The sequence below is a fragment of the Microtus pennsylvanicus genome, chromosome 5 (genome assembly GCF_037038515.1).
Source record: "Microtus pennsylvanicus isolate mMicPen1 chromosome 5, mMicPen1.hap1, whole genome shotgun sequence".
In the NCBI taxonomy this organism is placed as follows: Eukaryota; Metazoa; Chordata; class Mammalia; order Rodentia; family Cricetidae; genus Microtus; species Microtus pennsylvanicus.
Genome location: NC_134583.1, coordinates 112,886,091 through 112,907,472, shown reverse-complemented (window position 1 = coordinate 112,907,472; position 21,382 = coordinate 112,886,091). Strand labels below are relative to the sequence as shown.

General features: G+C 36.7%; 1 protein-coding gene across 8 annotated transcripts in view; it reads left to right on the top strand.

Moving 5' to 3' along the window:
- The window catches only part of Rnls (renalase, FAD dependent amine oxidase), a 289,318-nt gene that overhangs the window by 185,499 nt on the left and 82,437 nt on the right, over positions 1–21,382 (top strand). For all 8 annotated transcript variants that reach the window (XR_012910683.1, XM_075973856.1, XM_075973855.1 and 5 more), the window contains exon 5: positions 12,069–12,242. Coding sequence is in view for 7 of the 8 variants with exons in the window: in XM_075973856.1 (XP_075829971.1) it covers positions 12,069–12,242 (174 nt within the window). In the remaining variant the exon portion in view is untranslated. The remainder of the gene's footprint in view (positions 1–12,068; positions 12,243–21,382) is intronic.

Here is a 21,382-nt window from a genome sequence, read left to right as displayed (position 1 = left end):
CCATCAATTGTTTGATGAAGGTTCTATAGTGACATTTAAGATAGCCATCAATCTGACTACAGGGCAAGGCCAGTTTGGGCACCCTCTCCTCTATTTCTTAGGGTCTTAGCTCGGTCATTCCTTTGGATTCCTGGGAATTTCTCTAGTGCCAGGTTTCTTGCTAGCCCTATAATGGCTCCCTCAATCAAGATACCTCTTTCCTTGCTCTCCATCTCTGTCCTTCCCCCATCTCGGCTATCCTGTTCACTCAAGTTCTCCTCCCCCTTCCCTTCTCCACTCCTCTTCCCCTTCCACTCACCCTTTCCCCCCCACCCTCATGCAATACACAGCAAGCCAGTAGCCAATATCAAATTAAATGGAGAGAAACTCAAAGCGATTCCACTAAAATCAGGAGCAAGACAAGGCTGTCCACTCTCTCCATATCTATTCAACATAGTTCTTGAAGTTCTAGCTAGAGCAATAAGACAACAAAAGGTAATCAAGGGGATACAAATTGGAAAGGAAGAAATCAAACTTTTCACTATTTGCAGATGATATGATAGTGTACATAAGTGACCCCATGAATACTTTTTAGTCATGGGCTGATATTGAAATTTGTTAAATGAGAGTACGTAACTATGTGGCAGTATTCTTACTAAAGGTGTTAGAACAGGGCTTTTCTTTTCACTAAAGAAAATGACTTAAATTTAGGTTACTTACCAAAGCCACCTGCATATCTTATAATTATGTAAATACGAGTGAGTGATTTTGTACTTACTTTCTGTCCTAATGATATCCAGGTAGTGTTGGTTATATAACTAATTATATAAAATATAGCAGAATATATGCATCCGTTTCACACAGTTGGATTACTGTATGTGCTGTTGCGTGAGCTTCATTATCTCTCTCCGAGCTTGGTGTCTGACGCTATTGAAATAAAGCCGAGGCGCAAACCACCAGCATAAAACAACAAAGAGTGTGTGTTTTCCAGCCATGCTAGAGTAGCAGTGGTCCTGCTCTTCCTGACTTGTCATTGTGACACTCGCAAAAGGCAAGTCACTTGACATTGCTAATGAAACACAAACACTTGGTTTACAAATTATATCTTGAGTCTGTCACAGAGACATTGACTCATCTCTGCTGCATCATTCAAATTCTCAGTATGCATGACTTCAAACAGAAGTAAGTTAATGCTTTTATGGGATGCCTGCTCAAATATTCTCCCTTTGCACATGAATCTTTATGCAAAAGGGAAGCTTGCACAGCGAAACTGTTACTGAGCAAAAAACTAGAGTGTAAATCAGTTTTCACTCCAAGCATATCTGAGCTCATGAACTCGGAATATGAAACAATTACTTATTTTGCACATTCTGTTTAAATAGCAATTCAATTTCACATTTAAATAAACAAAACAGACATCCTCCATTCCTAATTAACTCACTGTACAACATGAACGCTTGTATTCTATTGAGCATAAAAACTGCATTTTTCTTCTACTTTGTCTTTTGCTGTGAGTTAAATGAATAAACTTAACACAATTGATAATTTATTTATTTCAAATTACAGATATGCATTTCTAGAGAAAAAATGCCCTAATCTTTCCTAGGCTTAGATATAACAAATGTTATGTATCATTAATAAAATAGAAATAATACTCTTTCTTACAAATAAAATAGAGAACAATACAACTGGATAGGAGCAAAAGCTTATTTACATTAGAAACTGTTTACCAGGCAATGCCAAACCTAGAGATAAGTGTAAAATTCCAAAAGGGGTTTCGGGGAACTCTTACAAGTTGGTGGTTCATTTGGTCTTGTGATCCCATGACTTTGTATCTCACTTCCGAACTTTGTGGCTTTCCTTATGCTTTCATTGCCCAGAATTAAAAGTTACTTCCAAATTAGTTTGAATGTTTTCTGTTATTTTCAAAGCAGGGATCTGTTTGTTGTGGTGGAAATGTCCTGTGTCTTATTCATAAGTGGAGTACAGGAGAAAAGGAAAGGGGGCAATCTGTGTGCTAAGAGAGGATCTTCCTGTTACTGTGAGAAAAGAAATGGGAGGGAGAAGAAGGGAGAGAAAGAGAGAACACACTGAGACATGTTTGTTTGTATATTTGGATTTATTTATTTATTTATTTATTTATTTATTTATTTATTTGGTTCTGGAGACCCTGAGAAAGAAATTTGAAGGAATCTGTTAACTGAGAAAACTGGGGGAAGCAAGGGTGAGGTGTCTTGGGTTTGGTAGAGGAGAGGAGAAGGCAGGAGTGTTGCGTTAGATGACAACCAGCCAGAGCAACTTGTTTGCTAAGACAGGGTATGAGCACCAGGACTTGGCACGGGCAGTCGTACTGGATGCATGCAACGGAGGGTGGAACTGATTGTGTCAGGAAAGATTTTTAACACCTTAATGCTATGACATTGTACATCTTTCTGAGAGGAAATAGGACAAAGTCTTCATTTTCTTCCTCCTCGGTTCTCAGCACTGAGCCTCCATCAGTGGCCCTCCTTACAGCTTTCTAGTTCAGCTCTTTTCCCATGACAACCATTTGGTTCTGATCCAGGGATTAAAATACAAATTGCTAATCTTCACAATACAACAGCTTTTCAGCTGGGTCATACTACTGTTTAATAGGAAGAGAACCTGAAGTTCAGTGCGATGATAATTATGTGATATGTATACCTCAGTACATCATTATTATTGTTACATGCTTAGCTACACATAGCATTTTGATTAGACTCGGAAATGCAGGTGCAGTTAACCCCTATGGTTAGCACTGAACATTTGCAGTGATAGAAAGTTAAGATGAGAAATTAAGGAAAATAATCAAAACCTTATAGTGAATATTTACAGTTCAATATCAAGGATAAGATGGAAGCAAAACAAAAATGAACAGTATTCCCTAATGCATATTAAGAATGGTCTTTTAAAACATTGAAAAGAAAAAGTTGACCTGAAAATAAAAAATAATTGTGCTTTCCATCAAATTGAGAATGTTGCTATTCATGAAAGTATATTTAGACATAAATAAAATCCCAAAGGTTACACTAAATGAAGGATAGTGTCGCTTATCATTTTTGTTCCCCATTTCAGTTTATTTTCTTTGGCTTTAGATGAGCATTGTGGGTAGCTGTTATTTTGTAAACAGAAAAACATCTTAGAGGTCTGCAAAATACAAAATGAACATAAGTGTTGAGTAGCTCATTCCACCAGATTCTGACATTCTGCCTCAACACCACAGACTCCAGTTTCTGGCACACATTCTTTTATGATTTCTAAAACATGAAAGTTTTATATTAGAATATTAATTCTCTTAACTCTGTACAAAGTAACTCTACCCATATATCTTATGTATTATTATATATTATATATCTGTGTGAAAATAAGAAGTGATTTGTAATCAATGTTTTATAACTATGAATTTTAGAACAGCTATATTGCTTGTGGATGGCATGTCCTGAAGTAATTAAGTGGCAAGGCTAGCAAGAGTGGCTGTAAAATATGCATTATGTTCTGTGACATTTTGTATAATAGCATACACAATGCTGTATTTTCATATTCTTTCTCATCTGAAACTCAGCACTTTTCCTGCAGAAAGAATGATGACATAATGGTCTAAAAGGTTTAGAATGCACAAAAATAAGGAACGCATTTTCCAATCATTTTACTGTGGTTTGCTGACTTACAATATATGTTCTAAAAGAAGAACCAGAAAGCCAACTGCATTTAGATTCTGAAACCCTCAAATAAAAATTCCTAAGAATGAAATTGTCAGTAACCGTAATGGAACTATTTTATATCTTTGTCCAAACTCCATCCTCCACTCTTGTAAATGTTTGGTTGAGGTGCATTTTATAGTGACCAACATAGTGTTAGATATTACAGTAAACATTGCTTAACTAACTAACCCTTCATTATATCAAAAAAAAGTTTCTACAGCTGAAAGTCATTTGTTTTTCATAATGGTGTGGTGAAAATTTGTTGCCATAGAAACAATCAGATGTCATTTTAGCTTCAAGGAAGCTTCAGAGAGAGAGGAATGGGGACTGAGTCTGTAATACCATGATTGTTAGAAAGTCAGAAGATTCTATGAAGACCCAGCTGTGGCCACCTCTGCACAGCTAAATACTCTTTCACTTTGGTCCCTGGGGAACAGGAGGAGAAAGGTAAAAGAAGCAGGAACCAGAAAAGTAAATGTCTTTTTATTTTGCAATTGTTCTTTATAATTACAGGGGTAGAGAGTCAGAAAGAAAACAAAAGCAAGCAAACAAACAAAAAACACCAAAAACTACCTCTTCCTGGTGTCTGAGGAGAAAACAGAGAATTCAATTCGCCATCTGTGCTGGTAGCAGGCTCAGTTTGGGCCTTCCCAGTGCCATGCCTTTCGAATAGAGTCTGACCAGTGTGGGAGCATCACCTGTTCAACCAAAACAGCTACAAAGTTGCTCCTAAAACTCTGCCTCAGCTATGTGCATCTCCACTGGGGGAAACTAAGATGAATTGGGATTAATTAAATGGTATTCTATATATAAGCTAGAGGTACTTCTGTGTTCTTTTCCTCACATTTAAACAGGATATAAAGTACTGACTATTGGGATCCCATATCTAGGAAGCATGTAGATAAATTAGTCCTGCTTGATGGGAAATTTATTTCCCTAGAACACCAATGCTTTTGAAATTCATCCCACGGGCTAACAAGAAAATCTATGCAAAGCAACTCTCGATATAATTTACATGCTAAATGTTTTTATTTGGGCAATAGTATTCTCAGCAAGCATGTGAGTTTAAAAATAGCATAATCTTAAAATTTTCAGCATAATACAACCTCAAATGATCATACTCGTTTTTAATGATATTTATGCAATTCTGGAATAAAATTAACACTAAGAAAAATAGACAAGTGTGGTGGTTCACACTTATAACTACAATATTCTAGGAAGCCGAGGCAGGAGGATCACTAGTTTGAAGCTACCCTTGGTGGTAGAAAAATTATCCAAAATACAGGTTTTCATTCGTTTCCAAAGACAAATACCCAAATCTTCAGCCTTCTAAAGCAGATTTCTTTTTTTAAAAGCCACAATTTACAATAGGTTTTCAAAAATATTAACTCGTCTCCAAACCTATGGCATGCATGATGATCCAATAAGTAAGTGCTCATTTTGTTCTTTCCCTCTGCTCTGAGACCCAAAGTGTCCTTTATGAGTCACGAGATATTGTTAATGTGAACTACGCTGATGTGTCAGGACATCAGAATGTCACCAAGCTCTAATATAACTCCGTGGTAGAGTATATGTTTAGCTAGTAAAAGGTCTTGGTTGGACCACCAGTATGTGTGTGTGTTTGTGTGTGTGTACACAAACACAAAAGATACACTCAGAAACACCCCAAAGCCTTTAAAAGTTAATTACTATTGAGTTTTTTGCAATGCTCTTTTTACGCACTAGGTATTGTGTTAAGTACTTTTCTATTATCTAATTTCATTTTTGAACCATCCTTTAGGGTGGGCGCTATTGTTATTCTCATTTTACAAGAAAACAGATGCTTGGAGAGATTAAGTAACTCGACTAAGGTCATACAGATGTCAGAACCAAAATTCAAACCCAGATTTTTCTGGCTCCAGAGATGCCTCTCAGGATAAAAGAAATATTTCCCCAGGGAACTCCTACATAGCTATAACTGCTGAAGTCTGTCATCAATAAACTCTAGATTTATGGCTTGCCAAAAGTACTTCTGAAACTGTGCTTCCAGGCTTAATGGCGGCTCTGCCTGTGGAGTCCAAGTGCACACTCAATTTATTCCAGGTGAAGTGAAGAAGACTGCTTCTGTGATGGTTTTACACAGGAGGAATGACTCCTGAGCCGTAAATTGTCCCGGCTTCCTGTGGGAACTATTTATGGAAACTTGGCCTTTTGGTTCTATTCCTACATCCATTTTAAGTACAGAAGGACCAGCTATCCTGGCTAAGATAGCATTATCTCTGTGTATCCGCAGACCTGGATGGCCTGATCTTAGGAACTGAATCAGTATAGTTACAGTACAAATTGCCCTCCTAACTTCCTCTGCCCATGAGGAGCCCTTTCCATATGGTGGTAAATCAGAACATTAGCAGTGCTCTGTAATTAGCTCCAAGCAACAAACTTGTGATAGGATGTTGAGGCTTTGAGTAAATGTTGGCATGAACAACATTGCCATTAACTACAATGTTGGGAATGGACACACAGTAATAGTGAGGACGAGTACTTTATTATTAACATCACTGTATCCATTATCATGCCCAAAATCTCAACATCAGGTGAAGAGGACAGCAATGGAAAGTAGAACCAAGTCCATATCAGATAATTGAGACTTCAGAAACTAGAAAACATTTTCACTCAGCATACTGCAGGGCCGATGATTTGACCTTAAGATGGTCATTGCTACCATTCATAAGAGTAGAAGGTTATGTGACTTTGCTTGGGTGCTTTCCTAGAAGAAACTAGAAAAGCATATATGTAATACAATTCACTCAAGGTCCCAGCAAGAAAGACATTATCTCTGAATGCATCTGACTGCAATGTTTTGCTGCAAGTCGTTTACCAAACCCTGGAATGGTTAAAGCAATCAGTAAAGGAAGTTGTAGCATCCAGGGACTAATAACGGCAGGAAGCCATAACCACCAATTCTCCTAAATGAGTGTGGGAAAGATAGGTGGCCAGAGCCCCAAGAGGGTTGGAAACAGGAGGAGAAAGCCACCTAAAAGGAATGTTGTTGTGGAAAGGGCAGCAGTGCCCGTACGCAGCAAAGCAGACTAAACAGGAGGGATCAGTATTTTATCCGTAGTCACTATCATTTTATACTGCCACACCCTTCTATGCTTCTAACTGGCCAAAGGCTCCCAGAAACCAGAACTGGAGGGAATTCAGATTCTAGAGGGTCAGTGGCCCTTGCTCCAGATAAACACCGAGGGGAAAGGTGACTGAAATACATTTCTGGTTTCTAATTGTTTAAAGCAGTGACTGAAGGAGAAGCAACACTTTGATTACCAGCATATATATTATAATGTCATATAATACTAAGAAACAATTAAGACCTAAAGAGAGTTATATAACATACAATGAGTGGAAAAATCTCCATATTACCCATTATTAAAACTCATAGTAGTAACATTAAAAATGAAATCGGTCAATTAGCACAGTGGTGTGAACAGTTTGCAAAGCTTGTATGTGTTTGCTACAAGATATCTGAGAGACATCCAATCTTATTATATTAAAGCCAAAATAAAATGTCTAGTTCCTTTCTTATTAGAAAAAAAAATAAAATGTAAGCAAGGGCATAATAAAGTGGTTCTTTCCTGTACCATTAATGGAAACTCTAAATTGGCATAGCTTTCTAAACATTAACACTCATTCCGCTTCAAGTCTGGGGGGGGGGGTATAATTAGAAACATAGATAAAGATCTATACATAAAAATGTCTATAATGGCTATGATCACAGAAGAAAGAAACAAGGCCCAGCATTAAGGAACAGCATCCATTTCACCATTAAAAGTTAAACTCACAGGGAAGTCGTCTGCCACATAGCAAACAAGAGTTTACAGTCTGCAAAAACTGTGTGTCTAACATGTTCATCTTTAAGAAAAGCCAGGAAGATAGAAAGAAAAAGTATTATCAAATGCAATTGTTGTTTCTCTGGGTTCTGACAACATAGTAATTTTTCCCCATTTTATATTCTTATGAAGTTAACAAATCTTACATGAGGATGTATTTATTAATAGTTGTTAAGGCCATAGAAGAACGAGTCAGAGAACTGGACATGCAAAGTCTGCGAGATATAGTTCTTGTCTCAGGTTATTTATAATCTAGTTCTTAATTGTATGTTATGATTGTTTAATAATAATAATATAAAATGAAATAGCAGTCTCTGTATTCTACAACTGAGCTCTTTTCCTCACACTTCTTCGCAAGCCAGAATTAACTTATCAGACTCATCAGCCAGACTTAACCCTATCAGACTTAACTTCAAAATAATATTCTAGCTTTCAGGAATATTACATATATATATATAAAATATGTATGTATTTATACAAACATATATATAAGAGAGAGTTTTCAGAACCTTGAAGTAGGATACTAGCTAAAGATTTATAAACAGAGATGTAAAAGTGCTATCATTGAAAAAATAATAAACTTTGAGAAATCTTTACATAAAGCCATACTGTTAAAAGAGTGAGCCTCTGAGGAGAAAGCTCTTGCATTTCTCTTGTAAGAGTTGCATGTAATATATATAAAGAATTGCCACACAGTGATTTAAAAAAAAAGTCAGACAATCCTACATGACATTATGGCCTACTCCATCTCAGTCCAGATGGATGGACACTCAGTTATTACTTCAGGATGCATACACATACACTTACATGGATGGACATAATGTATATATCTTATATATGTACATATAGATATTCTATCTAAAACGGAACTATCTCTGTCTTCCTCCATTGTTATATCAAATCAAAAATTACTGTGATAGCCATTCAGTTCAATTTCATTCTTACATGTTTATTGTCTTCTCCTTTACCCCAAATTACAGTTATTTCAACAGAAACTACATCATGTGTGTCTTTGACTGGCAAAGCAGTAGTACCTTACCATGTCAATCAGAGAAGAATCCTCTGAGGAGACATGTCTTTGACAGCTGAAATAGATGAGCCACACCATCCTCACCTGTAAAACGTCCTCTTATATTGCTTTATTTTTCTTTATGCTTAGTCTCCATTTACCTGGCTCTACATTTTAGAATTTGCCCCTCGACCAACAAAATGGAAGCTAAATGGGAGCCTCTACTTTTTAGGTCTGCCTTAAACCCCTCACATCAATATGAGAACCTGACATAGGGTAGGCAATGACGGTGGGTGAATATTTTGCCACCAAATACAGAAAAAAAAAAGAGTATATATTATCAGCCTTCTCTTCTCGAGTACAAAACTAGAGGAATGAGTCACAATAGGAAACTAAGAAAATTAATTTACTTAATGTTACTCAGGAGTATTGCCCAAGTCTTCTATTCTTGCCCTTTTTTCCCCTCTCTTTTCCAAATGTCAACCTGCATGTGCACAAATGCACACAAAGACACACACAAAAGGGTCGTCCAGTAGGAACAGTTCCCTAAGTCATGAACTCTTCTCTTCCTTCTATCTTTTAGTCCTTTGACTCTCATTACAATAATAAAATGTCTCTTTTAGCTTATATGCATAAATATATAAAACAATAGATGATTTGAAGGTTATATAATATGCAAATTAACATTGCATAACTGTAAAGATTATGTAATCCCCATTGACTCACAATTAAATAAATATGGCGGATGGTGGCATTCAAGTAAAAGTTGATGATATAGAAATGATGCACTTTCATTTGAGCCTTGCTTTGTCATCGTGTGTCTTTTCCTTTGAGACAAAGCCTCACTATGTAACCCTGGCTGTCCTGGAACTCCCCATATAGATTCAGATGACCTCAAACTTACAGATCTGTCACTCACTGCCTCCAGAATTCTGGAAATAAAAGTATGCACTACCATGCTTGGCCCTCAATTATCTTTTTTATATACTATGATACTTGATAAATTATTATTTTGCTTTCTGGAATATATATATACATGTGTACATACATATTATTTGGAATCCTTTAAGGTTAGTTCCTTCAGCATAAGAAGGCTTTTCTTTTTTCAAAGAAAATGGGACAGACTTTTAGTCTAACCTGCATTTCAAAGACCAAAAACTTGACATCCTAAAGATGACATTTTTGATAAGTGAGTCTGTTGAAAATTGGATTGTTTCAGTCACAAGTCTTAGCTCCCATGCCCCATCAGACATGGGTGTTTATGGCTAGTTGTATTCTCCATGTATACCAATTACCTTTTCAAAAGACTACCCAAGGGGATTTGCCACTTGACAGATTGTTTAAAATTTAGCTACATGTGAAAATATGGTGGAGGTGAGATTCAATTTGGCTGTCAACCTATTTGACCCCTTTAGCTTTCATTTTAAAAAAATTCCTTCAGGCCTTTGTAGGTTCTCAATAGTTCACAGTTTTGTTTGTTTGGTTGATCGCTTTGTTTTCATTTTTCTTAATTAAAAGATTGTTTATTTGTGCTTTTAATTCCACAATTGGGAAATTTCTGGAATTTACAACACTCACCTCTTCTCTTTCAGAAAACAATAAGCTTAGTTTGATATCAAGCCATAGCTTGAAAAGTGAATTACATAAATAAGAATAAGACCCCTATTCTCTAAATATAATGAGACCAGTGACAGATGAACATCTGTTTATAAACAGGGAAAGCTTTTTAGTAAAAAAGAAAATGATGTCTTGAAGAAATAATAAGCTTTTACTTTTGGATTTTTTCTTTTTTATTGTTTTTATTGTGCTATACATTTTTCTCCACTCCTCTCCCTTCCTCCCCATGACCCCCATGTTCCTGATTTACTCAGGAGATCTTATCTTTTTCTACTTCCTATTTAGATCCATGTATGTCTCTCTTAGGGTCCTCTTTGTTGTCTAGGTTCTCTGGGGTTGTGTATTGTAGGCTGGTTTTTCTTTGCTTTATGTCTAAAAGCCTCTTATGAGAGTACATGTCATATTTGTCTTCCTGAGTCTGGGTTACCTCACTCAATATGGTTGTTTCTTAGATCCACCCAGTGTAAATGTACCACATTTTCTTTATCCATTCTTCAGTAATGGGGCATTTAGGTTGTTTCCAGGTACTGGCTGTTACAAATAATGCTGCTATGAATATAGTTGAGCACATGCCCCTGTGGTATGAATGAGCCTTTTGGGTATATACACAACATAGTAAAAATGGCAATCTTACCAAGTAATCTGCAGGTTCAGAACAATTCCCATCAAAATCCCAGCAAAATTCTTCACAGACCTTTAAAGAACAATACTCAATTTCATTTGGAAAAACAAAAAACTCAGGATAGCCAAAGCAATCTTTTACAATAAAGAAACTTCTGGAGGTATCACTACCCCTGACTTTAAACTCTACTGTAGAGCTACAGTAATGAAAACAGCCTGGTATTGGCATAAAAACAGACAGGAGGACCAATGGAACTGAATCGAAGACCTGGATATCAATCCACATACCTACGAACACCTGATTTTTGGCAAAGAAGCAAAAAATATAAAGTGGAAAAAAAGGAAACATATTCAACAAATGGTGCTGGCATCACTAGATATCAACATGTAGAAGAATGCAAATAGATCCATATCTATCACCATGCACAAAACTCAAGTCCAAATGGATGAAAGACCTGAACATAAAACCAACCCCACTGAACCTCACAGAAAAGAAAGTAGGAAGTACACTTGATTACATTGGCGCAGGAGACCACTTCCTAAATATAACCCCAGTAGCACAGACACTGAGAGCAACAATTAATAAATGAGACCTCCTGGAACTGAGAAGCTTCTGTAAAGTAAAGGACACGGTCAACAAACTTTTGAGTGCAAAATAATCATATATGTCTGAGAAGAAAGCAGCATTGGAGTTTGTTCTGAAACTACAGCCAGCAGGAACAGGTCGGGGGATAAACTGTAGAACTGCTACAGTTCGATAATGGGAAGGTGACAGACTAGCAAATTAAATGACTTAGGCGTATTGAAGGGGCTACAGTCTCTTCACCTATGGCATGGAAATAATACTCAACCTTAAAGATTATGATTATACTGTGTGAAATGTTGTGACAATAATTAGCAAAAGCATTCAACTCATAGTTAAGCAGCAAGTTTATAAAATCTATAATGTTGCCAGACAGTCCATGGCCAGCAAAGAGAATATGAAGCTAGAGCAGCAACTGTGAGCCAGATTTTGAGAGACTTGATTGGGAGTCTAATGAACTCAAACCTTCATCTTACTAGATGTAATTGTGCCAGCATTAGTAAACATTATGAAAAAAATAGAAAAAAAGAGCATCTTACATTACTTTTGAGAATTCATGGTGAGCAAGACGGGACTGCAGGGCATACTTGGGACTTGTGTGAAGGAAGTTTGGACTTGATGACTAAAGGGAAAGATGATATTTTTGAGTTTGTGTTTTGTTTTTTCTTCCACAGTCATTAGTGAATTCCAAAGGCAACAACTGGCATCTGTGAGCTATTCCTCCCGCTATGCTCTGGGCCTCTTTTATGAAGCAGGCATGAAGATTGACGTCCCTTGGGCTGGCCAGTACATCAGCAGTAATCCCTGTATACGCTTCATCTCCATTGATAATAAGAAACGCAATATAGGTCAGTACTCCCGTTATTTCCCTTGAACACAGCAATGATGGTGGGTGTGGGTTGAGAAAAATGCTGTTTAATTGAGTGTTGCCATTCTGAACAGAGCAAGTGTTTAACTCCAAGCCACAGGGGATAAAACTTAATGTCACATTTGCTCAGTCATGAAGTACACAGTGAAACCAGAAAGGTTTTCCAGAAAATCTTGTACCACGTGGTTTGTTTTACTGAGCTCATAAAAATACTGTCAGAAGGTTTAAGATTGCAAAATGGCCTGGGTTCTCTTTCTTTAATTTGCATATGTGTATATATAACATTTCTCTCTTTGTCTGATTTTTGGAGAGATTCCAGTGGGTTATTTTGTTTAGGCTTTTTAAATTTGGTAATTGCTGACCTTTCACTTTCCCAGCTATATTAAAAGGTAAATTTTACCATGCTATGAAATCCATCAGTTCTGCAATATTTCGATGTCTATGTACATTTCATCTTTTTTAGATGGAGTAAAATTGGTTCACATACAATATAACTAAAGTGACTGGCAAATGTCTCATGAGAACCTTCCTAGGACTCAGTGAACTCCACACTCTACCTTTTGGTTAAAGATAGTTCTAAAACTTAAATTTGATTTGCAAGACCATGTGTTGTAGAGGCATGATCTCTGAGAGTTTCAGGTCTGCACAGCAAGTTCTGGGCCAGCCAGAGGTGCAGAGTAAGTCAGGGAAAACACACACACATACATGCTGCACACACACACACAGAGAGAGAGAGAGAGAGAGAGAGAGAGAGAGAGAGAGAGAGAGAGAGAGAGAGAGAGAAGGAAAGAAGGGAGGGAGAGGAAGAAGGAAGGAAGGAAGGAAGGAAGGAAGGAAGGAAGGAAGGAAGGAAGGAAGGAAGGAAGGAAGGAAGGAAAGTTGAATCACAAGGAAAAGGCAACTGATTGACTTCAGAGAAAAGTGTGTGTATTCATATCCATAGCACTGTGGTATTGTCTAAGGTAATGTCTTCATAAATAAACCGTGATGATCTAAGGTGATAGAACTCAACAAAAGAAATCATGGTTGAGTTTATTACAGCACTTCACTGTACAGCAACGCTCTCAGCGGCCCATTAGTTGGAAGTCTTGCCTGATAAAATCACCAACTCATGTCTCTTGGCTTGCCAGAAGTTTATGATAGGCCACAGCTAGAGTGTTTTCTCTGTCAGAGCACACAGTCCCAGAAAAGATGTTTCTCCTACAATTTAAAACTCCCCAAGGGCTATGCTGCTTATGTTAGCATAATTCCACATCTGATCAGCAGCTAGGAACTGCCTGTAACAGCAATGGGCGTTAGCTGTGAGGTGTAGCCATGCCAACTCTACACCTGTGTGTTCTGAGGAAAGGCAAATAATCCCTGATCTTCTCACGTTATATATCATGACTTAGACATTATCTTAGGATCTCTATAAGGATATATATTCACCTGTATATAACAAAAAACATGTTTAAACAATATAAGATCATTTGTATGATTTACTATGGACAAATGACACATTTCCTAGACTGATGTGTTGGTGACATAGGGAGTCTCTCAGTGATAGAACATTTGTCTAATATATAAAATGATGTAGGTCCAACCCTAGCACAAAATAAAATGAAGAAAGAAATTCATAAGTGAAGCCTATGCTGCTCAGTGTTTTTATCATCATGACAAATACCTGAGTGATATGGGATTCCCCTCTGTATGCTGTGAATACCATTGGTTAGCAAAGAAGCTGCTATAGGCCTATTGCAATGCAGAATAGGGCAAGGTAGGAATTCCAAGCAGATAGAGGAGGAGAGAGTAGGCGGAGTCAGGGTGAAGCCACATAGCCACCCAAAGAGACAGATGCAGGACTCTGGATAGAGCCACAACCATATGGTGATACAGATTAATAGAAATGAGTTAATTTAAGATATAAGAGATAGCCAATAAGAAGCATGAGCTAATAGACCAAACAGTGTTGTAATAATACAGTTTCTGTGTGATTATTTTGGGTCTGGGTGGCCAAGAACAAACGAGCAGTCTAAGTCAACACCTGAGAGATCAGCTTAAAAGGAAGAAAACTTGGCTCTGGCTGGTGATTCCTAAAGTGTCAGTCCATGGTCACAGCAACAGAAACTCTCGCTAAGATACAACCTTTTTGTACTATTTCAGTAGATTTATGTTTCCTTGAGTGAGATTAGGTTAAATAGCTGGGCTGCATGTGGAGGACAGAGGGCTCTTTTCTCCTGGGAAAGTCACCCAAGAGGAGAGGAAGAGTCTATCTCTGAACAGATTAAGTTTTCTCTACAAGTGAGGTGGGAGGGTGTGAGAAAGCACCCATACAACACTGAAGTGATCATTTATAAAACTGAATGGGTCTAAAGAAGCAAAACATAGTATCAAGAATCTCTCATGGTTGTCAATTTTTGTAATAATAAGTTTCTCTTAATATCAGCCACCACACAATTTTAGAGCCAAGGCACCACATAAGTTAGAAATCATGTTTGGTTATATTCCTATTGTGGTGGTGCTCCAAGTTGCCAAGGAATACCTGCCTTCTTCTGTCAACTACACGGAAGCTTATCTTCTCTGGTGTGTGCATTCACTTGTATAAAGCCTATAGCAACAACTTTTCTTAACAAAAATCTAAGCACCTTCAATTATTCAAGAATTTTACAAATGTACTGAATAATGGGTAATTTGAAAGTACATCCAACCTATGAAAAATTTTCAGTATACACTGATAAATCCCGACTTGATGTTATCTTTTGTCTATGTGGCAGGAACATCAGGCCAGATAGGTCTGGTCCTGAAAGCATTCAATTTTATGGAATTAGAATCTGAGGTATTATAGGTTTTAAAATGCCTTTATTATTTTAATAGTTTGGATCTTGAAAGTCTCCTAAAGACTAATGTGTTTAAGAGGCCTCACCCTCACTTGGGAAGAGATGTAAACATAAGAAGGTGAGACCTAGTCACCTGGGCTGTGCCCTTGAAAGGCATACTGGGACCCCAGCGTTTCTTTTGCTCTCTATTTTGTTTCCCAGTCATGAGATCAGCAGCTCCAGCTGTGGTGTGCTTCCTTACCACAAGCCCAATATCAATGAAGTCAAGCACGATAGGCCAAAACCTCAAAACCTCTTAGCCAATGTAAACCTCAGATTTTTATTATAATATTATAATGAAAAGCTCCCTAACTCACTTCAATGATTTTTGAAATTATTTTTAAGATTAATGATTAAGATTAATGTGGGAGAACTTCATAATAAAATTAAGATCTAGGTTAAAATTCTTGTTCTGAATCCATCTAGCAATATGTTCTAGCATGAACCTTGTACTTATCAGATTATTTTAAATAGCAAGCACATGTAAAACTTTAATGACCTAAGTATGACAGATGTTTATTTCTTGATCAACCCAAATGGGTATTGATTGGTAGGTATCTTTCTTGAAAAAGCTTCTGTAGACAATAAACATTTAAGGACATGGAAATGCCAGTCATCTGGTTTGATCCTCATATGTTGTACATCTGTATCAAACTATCACTGTGTCCCATAAATAAATGCAATTAGTATATGCAATTAAAGATTTTTAAAAACATGGTGGAAAGACGGCTCAGTGGTTAAAAGCACTGACTGCTCTTCCTGAGGACCTGGGTTCAATTCCCAGCACCCATATGGCAGTTCACAACTGTTAACTCCAATCTCAGAGGATCTGATGCCTTTTTCTGGTCTCTATGGGCACTGCATACACATAGTGAACAGATATACAGACAAGCAAAGTTTACATACACAGCAAATAAAATCTTTTAAAAGATTTGTGGATATTTAAGAATATTAGAATAAAAAGTAAATTATTAACGGACACAGAGTTCTCTATCTTTCAACTTACTATCTCTACAGGTATTCAATAAATTGATGGAAGAAGGGGAAGGATAGATCTACAGACAATATACATTAGGTAGGCTCACATTCTGTTAATTAGAGCACAATGAAGTCAAGTTGGACCTGTCTTTTACCCATACACATAGGAAGAAGAAAAATGGGTTTGGTAAACATATTGCCAGCTCTTGCTATACTATGTAGTCTATATTATTCTATAGAACTTGCTTAGACATATATGAATGATAAATAGTTCTCAAATACAAGTGCAAATCTTTTAACATGTACTTACTACAAAGGGCATACAACAGTAATTCCAAGGAAGGCTACACACTCAGTAAATAAGGATTCCAAATATAATTAGCAATGTTGTTCATATGGAGAGGGCAAGAATATGCCATATCAGTGATGTGTTTACCACCTGAGATATCTGAGACATGTCAAACATCTTGAATTTGGTGTTAATCTAAGCCAGGAGTTAAGTTGCTCATATTCAACTTACTAATAGTATAACAATAAATGACTTAACCTGTCTGCATCCTCATCGGTACTGTTAGGTATTAATAATCCAGAAGAGTTATTGAAGAGTAAACAGTTTGGGCATATATTTCAAGTAAAGACTTTACATGGCACTTAGAAAATGATAATAAGTCAGTGGGTCTGGTACCTAGTAGTATATTTAAAGATTCTCAGAGTAAATAGCAACCATGCTAAAATAATAGGCAGTAACAACTTACAAAACTGTATTATAGAAATAGCAGGTTTTAAGTTTAATTATAAAACTGATGCTTCCATATAAATCAGATAAGACATTTTAGTTAAGAGAAGTCAAACACTAATTGCAAATAGGCATTATTATAGTTATGCTATAGAGTATCATAGGACATATATATATGGATATATATTATCAAAACTTGGAGTAATAAATTAACAAGAAACAGTTATATATTTAAACATGTAAAAAAATATCTATATACCCACTCATATATAACATATGTAAGCACTTTTATAAAAATGCATGTTGTATATATTGGTATTTAAAGTATTAAGTATAAGTTGTGAAATAATCTCATTTTATGTATTTCTCACATTTGAACACAGACGGTCTTTCATTAGAGAATGAAATAACTCAGCCTATTTTGTAAGGAGAACATTTGCATACAAAGTCATACCAAACAACAGACCCCTTTTAGCCTCTGGTGGCCCTGTCAATCTGCCCTCAATGAGAGATTACATCTAAAATAACACTTGTCCACCCACTTGCCAAGCAATTTGTTTCAGTATGATAATTGGTGCCAGGCTTGGAAAGAGAATATCAGCTAAGTCAACTAAATGTATACATCAGAAATAGTCCGAAGTATGAAGAATATTACTAGGATGTGTGTGTGTGTGTGTGTGTGTCTTTTTCTGTGTCTGTGTCTCTGTGTGTCTATCCTGTGGTTCACACATGCGTGAGCACACACACACAAACACAGTGACAGTTTCTTTCAGCTAGGTTAAAAATCCAGGATTTCTTTAATTACATGTTTTCCATTTTTAATTTATTCAATTGGACAAATATGCACAAATAAGCTTTGAGTGCTTTCTTCGTGCCAATCATTGCACAAAGAATTGACAATTCCTAAGTCTCCAATGTAGTTTCATGAAGTGATCAAATGGAAGATTCTGAAAGTCGAAGGCTCCATTTGTGTTTACTTCACTGAGACTTCTAATAAGTAGAAAGCCATGTAAGGACCTATACAATATAGAGTGTAAACATAGAGGAATTTTAAAAGAATACTTAGAAGCTTTGTCATCACACACCAAGTAATTATTTTAGGTGAGAAAATAAAGGATGAGCCTAAGGGATTTAAAGATTTTTTAAATGGTTTGTTGTGTAAATTTCTCTGCAACGTTCCTGTAACTTCCTACTGTCTCAAGATGATCCTAATCTGAGCAATTGTTTCATGTCCTTGTTTCTTTTTTTGCTTGAAAAAAGGGCTGGTGTGATATGTTAAAGACCAGGTACTTTTTGCAATATCTTTGCTGAAATTAGGTAGAAATGTTTAAATGGGTTCCTTAGCAGAATCTCTTGTCAGCTGAATTAATATGGCAACCCTCACATCTGGACAAGAACCTTATTTTGAATTAAGAAAGAATTAATCCTCTGGAATAGAAAGCACAAGTCGGTGTTTCCATAATACCTGCAACCATATCAGCTGTTAGAAGAGAGAGAAACTGAACAAAGGCTATGTCTGTAAGACTGGGCTGTTTTGAAAGATCTTCAAGTTAGGTCCTTATTGCACTCTGAAATGAGGCTGTCAGCACTGAGCTGTAAGCCAGGGCTCAAAATAATGTGTGCTGCTCAGCTTCCCAGACAAGTGCCTGCTCTTCATCATTCTGGAGGCATCTCAAAGCCTTTGCAGCTGAGAACTGTATTGTAAAATTGTGGAAAATTCAGACAGCTTGTGAACCTCAGGTCCTGAGCAATAGCAAAGGCTTGAGCTGGATGAAAGCTTGACAAGTCTTCAATTGTGGTCCATTTTTATCTGTGACCATGACAACACTATCCAGAAGATATGGGATCATTCCTTTACCTAGAGGCCCTTCAGAAAACAATTTCACCATTTCTCTTACTTTCAAGAATTTTTCCTCAGATAAATTTCAATGTCTCGTGGGCTAAGGGACTGCTGACCTCACCAAAATTAGAGGTTCTGTCCTTCAGTGTAAATATGAGTCATCATTCTCCATATATGCTATAAAGTCACTGGTCCTTCTTATCCTGATCAATATTGAAAATTGACATTATCATCATGGGATCAAAGGATTGAGTATCTAGTGTTTACCAAATATTTTCTGAGATAGCCATATCTCATATGCAAGTCTGAAGAGGCCTTCCCTGTCCCTGAAATAACACTTGAGAATGTGTAACTTTGCACTGGCCATCCACTTAGCTTGCCAGGAAAAGAAATGGCTGGGTAACAAATTGTTTACCTTTAAGGCAAACTAGGAACCTGTTACTGTTACCCTTAAATTATAAAAAATGAATGAACTCTCCATTAAATTGATAGATCTGAAGGCCACTGAATAATAAATGAATCTCTAGCAATAGTGAATAGAAACCAGCTCTTGGTGACTAGAATATTAAGTAAATAGGATATTGGAACTACTGGACTATGAGGTTTTACCAATGAGATCTGGAAGCTTTAGTGAAGCTTTTTTTTTTTAGAGAGGTATCCTCAGTACCATTTTACCAAGGTCCCCGGAGAATGTACATCTGCTTTCAATGGTGCCCTGTAATGTAGCCTTTAATTTCAAAAGTTACACTTCAAAGAATCCTGCTGTTCTCTTTGTGAAAAATATTTCTTTTTAGTACTTGGTTGAAAAACAACTGTGCTCCAGCTGAGCTATTTAACTTAGAAAATATGTGATAAACTCGATAAAGTTGATGTTTCTCCACTTAGCAGTTTTCTGTTTGAATATTAAAATATTATTCTGGATAGTGTCTTAGTTACTGCTTCCTTGCTGTGAGAAGACATCACCACTGAGCAAATCATATAAAAGAAATCATCTCATTGGGGGCTTGCTTACAGTTTTAGAGTGTTGGTTCAAGAAGATCATGGAGACAAACAAACAGGCATGGTGCTGGAGCAGTAGCTGAGAGCTTTACATCCTGATCCTCGGGCAGACAGACAGAGGGACAGAGGCAGAGAGAGAAAAACAGAGACAGACATAGATAGGGACAGAAACAGAGAGAGACAGAGACAGAAACAGAGACAGAAACAGAGAGATATAGACAGAGAGAGACAGACAGAAACAGAGGGAGACAGACAGAAACAGAGATTGAGAGACAGAAACAGAGACAGAGAGACAGAGAGACAGAAACAAAAACAAACAGAAAGAGAGACAGAGACAGAGAGTCATAGGCAGAGACAGAAACAAAAACAGAGAGAGACAGAAACAGGCTAGCTCCAGAATGGCTTCCTCAATCAAGATATCTCATTCCTTGCTCTCATCTCTGTCCTTCCTCCATCTTGACTATGCAATGGGCTTTAAAACATACAATCCTACCTTTAAGTTGTAATTCATCACTTAGAATTAGTGATGTTGCTCCTCTCTCTGTAGAGTAAAATCAGTTCAATGCCAGCATCTTCATGTCACTCAACTAACAACTGTGTAGCCATGTTTCCTGGTTGTTCTGAGTTTCATAGTGCTATATGAAAATTATACTGTCTCTCTAAAATGTTATAAGGATTGAATAAAATAATATATACAAGTCCCCAGGTATAGTGCCAGAAATGTTCATAGTAAGTGCTATTTTTATAATGTAAAAAAAAAATTTATGCTATTAGTCTATTATTTATATAAGCATACTAATTTTGAGAATGAGACAAAATGCCAGTGTGATGGGTATTTCAAATGTTATCCTTGTTAAAGTGACAGCTCTTACATCTAGTGAGGCTAAGCAATATCTTAAGGTGTTAAACTTGGAGCACAGTACATTCAATGGGGTTCTTCCTGTTGGTGAAGTCTCAGATCCCTTTTCAATAAGACTTTGGTTTACAAGATGATGCACAGACTCTCCGCGAGTAGGACAGCATCTAAAGAGAACTGACTGCAAAGATGAAGACTATTTCAAAAGCAAGGTTCAAAGTCTAACTACAAAGTCTCATCACAGGAAATTGCTCACTAAGTTTCATGTCACAGCATTTTTAACTGCCCAGAATCGCTAGTCCATCTTTTTGCCACTTTTAACATTATTGACTCCATTCAGCCTCAAGAGTCTTTACCTTATTACTAGTGACATTCTTGTTATTAAGTGGGTGGAGAGACTTTGATGTACTCTCTAGGATCCTGTACAGACCTTGGTATATTTAATAGTGAATCCCCCTATAAACTTCATATATGTACTCACATAATTAGAGTGATCCACATATACCATCCAGGATGTTGAATTTCCTGCATGATATAAATGAATATTAAATATTAGAATCTTAAAAGAATTTGTGGGAATTCCATTAATATTTATAACTGATCTATGAGACTAGGGGAAATCTTTTAGTATATTTCAAATTAATAATTGTAATAACATAACATCCTTGAAATTAAAATAGTTTCTTTCTCAGTGAAATAGATTTCTATCTATGTATTGCTAGCTAATTCTTTGCTGATGTTTTTATATGTCCTTACTCTACTTAGTAGGGTCAGGAAGGTCATCTGAAACCTGAGGTCAATTGGGTCTAATTCTATTTTTATTAAAAACAAAATTCCTGTTTGTTTTCTCTCCCTT